At 42.1% G+C, this 7,307-nt stretch overlaps 2 protein-coding genes across 2 annotated transcripts in view; one reads left to right on the plus strand and one right to left on the minus strand.

Annotated features, from left to right (window-relative positions):
• LOC109847987 (organic cation/carnitine transporter 4-like) overlaps positions 1 to 1,063 on the plus strand; it is a 2,157-nt gene extending 1,094 nt beyond the window's left edge. The window contains 2 exon segments of the mRNA XM_020417222.1: positions 1 to 743; positions 746 to 1,063. The exon segment at positions 1 to 743 is cut by the window's left edge and continues 9 nt beyond it. Coding sequence (XP_020272811.1) covers positions 1 to 743; positions 746 to 900 — 898 coding nt within the window. The 3' untranslated portion in view covers positions 901 to 1,063.
• On the minus strand, positions 4,997 to 5,753 carry LOC109848753 (dolichol phosphate-mannose biosynthesis regulatory protein-like). The gene is made up of 3 exons (XM_020418406.1): positions 5,648 to 5,753; positions 5,419 to 5,540; positions 4,997 to 5,323 (listed from the first exon to the last, which is right to left on the minus strand). Exons 2-3 carry the CDS (start codon positions 5,506 to 5,508, stop codon positions 5,165 to 5,167), a joined length of 249 nt encoding a protein of 82 aa, XP_020273995.1. The 5' UTR covers positions 5,509 to 5,540; positions 5,648 to 5,753; the 3' UTR covers positions 4,997 to 5,164.

The following is a 7,307-nucleotide window of genomic DNA, read 5'->3' on the forward strand; positions in this document are numbered from 1 at the left end:
CTCAAGCCTCTCCTTCTTCTACTTCTTTTCCGGAGCCATCGTTGTCCTCTCCATCATCGCCTACTTTGTCCGCTCATGGCGGATGCTCTACATTTCGATATCCATCCCTACATTCCTCTTCCTCATTTTCGCCCTCCCTTTTGTATCAGAATCTCCTCGTTGGTACCTCATACGTAACAATCCCCGTAGAGCGCTCGAAATCATACGATCGATCGCACAAAGAAACGGGCGGAATCTCCCTGATAACATATCCCTAGTGCTCGATAACTCAGATTCACAAAAAACCGATGCTCCGAACGCAACCATCATCGATGTGATCCGATCACCAAGTACACGTACACGACTGGCTCTAGCAACCATCATCAACTTCTTATGCTCGGTCGTGTACTACGGCCTGAGCCTGAATGTAACCAATCTCAGCACCAATCTCTACATCAGCACAGCAGCAAACGCGATATCTGAAATGCCTGCATTCCTACTCACAGCGCTGTTCTTGGACCGATTCGGTCGAAAACCTCTTTTGGTCGGAACGATGTGGCTGAGCGGCGGGTTCTGTATGTTCGGCAGTTTGATGGCGAGCGAGGGTTTGGGGAGGACAATTTGTGGGATGGTCGGAATTTTTGGAATGGGGGCGGCATTTAACTTGTTGATGGTTTATGGGGCGGAGATGTTTCCGACGGAGGTGAGGAGCTCGGCGATGGGGATGGTGCAGCTGGCCGTGCAGATGGGGGCGGTGGCGGCACCGTTGTGATGGGAGGGACGGCGGCGTTTACAGTGTTTGGGGTTTGTGGGGTTGTGAATGGGGTGTTGGCTTTCTCCCTTCCGGAGACTTTGAATAGGCCTTTGTATGACACCATGGCTGGCTTGGAAGAGGGGGAGAAAATGCAGATGGAGAGATAATTGGCATTATATACGGCATTAAATGTTTAAAATGACTCAGCAATTTGATTCTGAGTATAGAGTTGGATAGACTCTTACCTTTCTTCAGCAGCAATCGTCAAGCTCTCTGCTAATGCCCGACTCATTTGATCACGGCAGCTTCTCTACATTCCCTCATGCATTTGCACACAACTTGGATGCTTAATAAAGAATAAGCGCTTCATCGTATGTTAACTCTTTTTGTTGATCAAGGAAAATCCATGGAAAGAACCTAAATGCGCCAGATTATCTAGACATCAGGGATTCAACAACAAGTGTTTAGAATATTCAGACTCTTCATGACTAATGGTGATGAAAACAGACGTCCGATATCATGTAAGGTTTATGTAACATGGCAGGGTATAAAATGTAATTTACGGACTCTTTGCTTGTAATTACGCTGAATTAATTAATGTTAAGCAAGGGCAGTGCAATTACTGGCTCAAGGAGAGAGTTGATACAGCACGGTATACTATGTCGTTGTTAATAGCATATACAAGCATCGACAAGCTAGGCACACAACTTCTCTATAGCAAGTATCAGATATCACTAAAAAGTTAGTACATATGGCAGCAGTCTTATAATCGAATCCTTCTCCGATGTGAGAACCATTTCCATCTCTTGTACTAGGTGCGCTGGATCGACACATTTCATGTGAATCAAAGACTAGTCATATGATCAGAACTAGAGTGAAAAAAACCACAAAGTATGGCCTAAATATAGCAATTTCCTAACAATATTCATCCCTACTTTTCTCTTCCTTGTCGTCACCCTCCCCTTCAACTCAGAATCCCCTCGTTGGTTCTCATACGCAACATTCCTCATAAAGCACTTGAAATCATACAATCCATCGCAGAGAAGAACAGTTGACATCTCCCTAATAACATATCCTTAGTGCTCCATATTTCCGATTCCCAACAAATCAACGTGCCGACGTCAACAGGCGTTGATGTAATCAGACCGCTAACAATTCGTGTGCGACTGGCTCTAGCAATCACCATCAACTTCTTGTGCTCAGTAGTGTACTACGGCCTGAGCCTAATCGTAACCAGTCTACGCACCAATCTCTACATCAGCACCGCCACCAATGCTACATCCGAAATGACTGCATTACTACATAACAGCATAATTCCTCAGCCGATTTGGGTGAAAACCTGTCACAATCCGCACGATGTGGCTCGGTGTAGGATTCTGCATCGCCAGAGCTTGATGGGTAGCGAGGGCTTGGGGACGACAGTATGCGGGGGATAGTTGGAATATTTGGGATGGTGGCAGCTTTTAACTTGTTGATGGTGTAGAGCTGAGATGTTTCCAGTAGAGGTGAGGAACTCGGCGCTCGGCATCGTGCAGCAAGCAGTGCAGATGTGAGCAGTGGTGGCGCCGTTGGTGGTGGTGACGGGAGGGAAGGTGGTGTTCTCCGTGTTCGGGGATTGTGGAGTTGTGAACGGTGTGTTGGCGTTTTACTTGCCAGAGACTTTGAATAGGCCTTCATATGATACTATGGCTGGATTTGAAGAGAGGGCGAAGATGCAAATAGAGAGAGAATCTAACCAAATTTGCATTTTTGTACTATTACAACCGGTCACACATTACAAATTCTGATAATCCTAAGATGGAAGAAACCAAGATCAACCATATCTCTGGAACGGTTTGGGTTTTGCTATGAGCGGCTGGATCATGAATCATCAAATGAATCAGGATCAATCATATCCTTAATTTAATTATGATTTGAATTATGCAAATTATCAGATTGGCCAAATTAGTACCTCATTTAAGACTGTAAATGGAGGGAAGAATATCGACTAGTTGTTGGCAGATCCAGGTTAATGCATTTTGTGGCTTCTCCATTCTCCATTCGGCCCTCTTCTATATGACCCTAGCCTATTATTTCTGAGAGTTCTTTCACCTTACCCTACTTCTATATATTCGTCCATACAACAGTGAATTTTAATAATATTTTAGATGGTGAATTTACAATGCAATTTAGCTAATGATTTGAGATGCATGAAAGTAACTGATGACAGATTAAGATGCAAACAGAGTATATTGAAAATGACAGGTTTCTGCAGCTAACTCGACGTAGTCGAGTTTCTCCCATCTGGGAGAATGATGAGGGCAAGCTTTCATATTTGCTATTTGACTTTTGTTTTAGTAGTAGATTTGAATTTCGAATTGTAGGTGAGATTTGGTAGTTAATAATTGTGAGAGATTTGAGGGATTTGATTTTGTGAGAGATTTGATTATGTGAGATTTGCAAATCTGTAATATTTTCTCTCTTTATAAACCCTGCTGTAATCATGAAAAAAATGAAGAATTAATGAATGAAATGAATTATTGTGTTAGCTTAATCAATTGGTGTGAAACCATGAAGGGTGTGAAACCCTAGGCTAACACTGTTCATTCTCTTCTTTCTCCAGCCACCACTCTCTCTTCCCTCTCGACTCACAACGACAACAACAACAACAACTCCTCTTACTCCATCAACCGCCTATCCCTATTTCATCTTCTTCAACCTCCGAGCTCAGCGCCTCCCCACTTCCACCTCCACAAACAGCCGAACCGCCACCCAAACCCATGCCCGCATCCTCTTTATCAGCCCCTAAACCCCGCCGCCAGATCTCCTCCCTCCAACTCCTCTCTTTGCAGTCGCGCCCCAACCCACCGCTCACCCCTCCTCTGCCACAACAACCATCAACACCATGTCCTCCTCTCCCTCCAGATCCGAACAAACCCACACCCTGCCCTTCTCCGTCCCATCTCCTAACCCAAGTCCAGCCCCTGCCCTCCTCTTCCTCTACCTAAGAAACCCTAATCGTCCCTGGTTATCTTACTCTCCACCGATCGCTCCTCCCCCTCCTTGCATCCGTCAGCCCTAACGTTCTCTCCCTCCTGCTCTCCTTCCATGCCGAACAACCCCACAAAAAAACCACAAACAAATCTTGTGAATGTGTCATCTAGCAGCAGGAAGTGTAGTACACTGGTATCTCTCAGTGGCCATTTGTTTGATCAGCCTTTAATTAACGAAGCTTTAAATATTATTGACGAAGCTGGGGATCTTCCACTTGGTTAAATGTGAAGTGGGTCAAAGTGCAGATGTCATGTCCTATTCTGAACTCGTTGGTGCAGATGATGCGAACACTCTCAATCAAGTAATTGATTCTTTAATTTGTCTTGCAAATCCAAGTTACAGAAGGGTTTCGTGGGTTCACTTGAAGAGGGTTGGAATCCTCAACTTCATAATCGTCAAACTTCTTCCAACCCACGATCTTTCGTCGCCGATTTGAATTGTGTTCCGCAGCCGCTCAGTCCACACGCCCTCGTCATCTAGTTCGCCGTCGTACCACCTCCGGAGGTTCCTCACGTCGAGTCTGTTCAGACCGACGAAGGTTTCACTATCTTATTATTTTTCTGTCGAACTCATTTTTATTAGTTAATTGCATGGGAATATCATCTCTAAGCTCTTATCATATATTCACTGCTTGATTAAATTTGTGAGTTGAGAGTAACTGAATTTGTGACTGTTAAACAATTAATATTGATTGTAGAACTTGCCCAATGATAATGAATATAGCGGTTATGTTGCTTGAGATTGGAATTATTCATGATTATTGATGCAAATCTTATTAAAATCCATCGGTCACATTAGTTGTTTTAAATTTAATTTCCTGCCAAAGATTATGAATTTTGGCGAGACAGTGTGTTATTCGATTTAAATCGCTGATTCTGATAGACCCCATTTCCCGTTTCGCATCAGGCATGATATAAGTTTTCTCAATTTCTCCATCATGTATTGGATACTACACAAGATTGATACTACTTGCTTATTTCCATTGTGTAATAGTCTAATTCCCTCAAAGCTATGTTACATGTAATTGTGTTTCGCTTTACGAATTTTCTGCAAGTTCAGTTATATATTCATTATAATTTGGTGAAACTTGATCTGCTCGCCTATGTTGAAAATGTCTGGATGAACAGTGGGGATATAAAAAAGTCACGAGACTGAAAATTATTAACTTTTGTGTTTGCGATAGGATTAAAATTTCATCAAAGTTACAAAAAGGGAGGGGGGGAAAACGAATTTTCTAACTAAAATGGAGATCATAACTTCCAAATAAGTAGAACTTTCATGTATAACATTCAAGTAAAACAGCAGCACATAGTGGTCCAAGTCAAACGCATTCAATCTAACTGAAAGTACCAGACAAATTAAAGCAAGGATCCCTCACGTTTCATCATTAAATTTGAATCAAGCAGCTTTCTTCTTCTTCTTAGATTTGAGCATGACATAGCCAACAAAGACACACAAGAAACTGAGAAGCGCGACGCCGGCAAACACCGGTATCAAGATAGCAAACTCTTGGGGTAGAAAGTACCTGTGAATGAAATGATCCTGATCCACGAATGGCTGCACAAGTTGGGGGGGACGAAAATCAACAAGTTGGGTATCTCAAAAATCATTAAAAACATTAAATTGGACAAATGGGTGTCCAAAAAACTCACCAAAATGATGACCCAGAAAGTGTAGTAAGTGAAAATTGAGATGCTAATGGAAGTTAGAAGAAGCCCGACTGCTTTATCTGCAAGCTCCATTGAAATCGAGGGGTATTTTTTTTTACCAAATTCTGCCCGGGGAAAAAAAAACAAAAGACCCATTTCAATTCAAGGATCATATATTCATATAAACAAACAAAATTGAATCTTTTACGCCAAGAGAATGAAATTTCCCAACCTGAGGAACGAGTCGAACGCCGAGGGTTTAATTTTTGGGGGAAGAGAAATGGGGAAATGGGGTACTGGTTTCGGTTCAAGTCACTAAATTGGATCTTACCCGCTTAATGAGTCAACAATCCGGGTCCGGATTAGTTTTGCAAGTATACCGTTAGCCCGTTATAAAGATGGAGCCTTTTCTCATTGGTCAAAGCGCGACAACTAACTTTTTCTGCGGGAACAAGCTAACTGTTCCGTTGTCCTTCCACAAAAATTTAAATACCATTTAAGCTTGATCCACTAGCCTATCTCTATTGGGTATCTAGTCTGCAGTCTTCGCATTATTTGTTGGCACGTGATAACGTATACAGAGGTTAAGGCGTATCAGAACGGGCAAAACTAACTAACACCAACGGCATTTCGTTTTCCCTCGGATTTGATTCCGGCACCCCAACACAAAAAAGGAAGGGAATAATAGTACACCTTCAGAAAACACATGCATATTCTAGCAATTATAAAATCAAGCCCTTTCTTCTCAAATATCGGTTGTTTAGCTTCATTTTGATTGTGATGCCTCGTTATCCGAGAGATTGTGGAGCGGATTTTGATGCAATGGACTTTGTAGACTCGACTGCTGCGATGGCTACGGTGGTGGAGGAGGAGGAGGCAGGAGGAGGAGGAGGAGGAGGAGAGGGGTTTGGAGATCCGGCGATTGTGGCAGACACAGGGGAGGCAAGGTATCGGTCGAAGAACCTCGAGGCAGAGAGGAGGAGGAGGAGCAAGCTCAATAATAGGCTCTTTACTCTCAGATCGTTGGTCCCTAACATCACAAAGGCAAATTACCCCTTCTCCAAACTTCTATCGATTCTTTTCTAGTGACCGTCTTACGATTCTTTTTGTTAGGGAGCAATGAAAAGTGAACTCAGAAAGATGGTTAGGTGATACCTCATCGTCGTGTCATCGCGAATTTTGCATATTTTTAAGGAAATGCTGTAGATTAATTCCAAGAGTCTTCCTTTATATTCTGTGATGTGTTTGTTTTGTGGCCCTTTATATTATTAAGAGATCCTAATAACAGAGTTAGCTCATTTTAGCTAGTTAGTTGTGGTAAACAAAGTGTCTAACCACAGGTATATGTATCTGAGGATTTTCATTTCATGATTCTCTTTACCCTCTCTCTTCATATATGATACGCTTTTGTATGAATTATGCCTATGATAGTGACTTGTGTTTGTCTTCGAACTGTTCATGTGCGAACAAAACTATATCACTATTTATATGTTATCCTTAGTACTAAATGGCATGAGTGATGGTCATGCAATGGTGGAGCAGCACTTTAATTACCCTGGTTTATTGTATGATTTATGTCATTGGTTAATATTTTTGGTGAGCTATTTAATTCTTGTTTTCAGATGAGCAAGGAATCAACCCTTGTTGATGCGATCGATTACATCCAGAAGCTCCAGAAACGAATATGTGACCTGAAACTTGAGCTCTCAAAACTAACCGATGAGGATCAAGAAAAGAAAGGAAGTGCATCGAGCACTGAAAGCATTGCTCCTCCAGAGATCAAACTATGCCCTGTACAATTACTATATCACTTATAGTTTTTTTCCTTCATATTTATGGTACCAGCATAATAATAAGTTTTTGTTAGTTATCTTTCTTTTAATGTGTCTTAT

Source organism: Asparagus officinalis, chromosome 7, assembly GCF_001876935.1.
Source record: "Asparagus officinalis chromosome 7, Aspof.V1, whole genome shotgun sequence".
NCBI classification, from domain to species: domain Eukaryota; kingdom Viridiplantae; phylum Streptophyta; class Magnoliopsida; order Asparagales; family Asparagaceae; genus Asparagus; species Asparagus officinalis.

Excerpts from the sequence above, each read along its gene's own strand:
- LOC109848753 (XM_020418406.1), bottom strand. The coding sequence starts at position 5,508 with ATGGAGCTTGCAGATAAAGCAGTCGGGCTTCTTCTAACTTCCATTAGC. Across the intron at positions 5,324-5,418 it reads CTTTCTGGGTCATCATTTTG|CCATTCGTGGATCAGGATCA; the intron begins GTGAGTTTTTTG and ends CAACTTGTGCAG.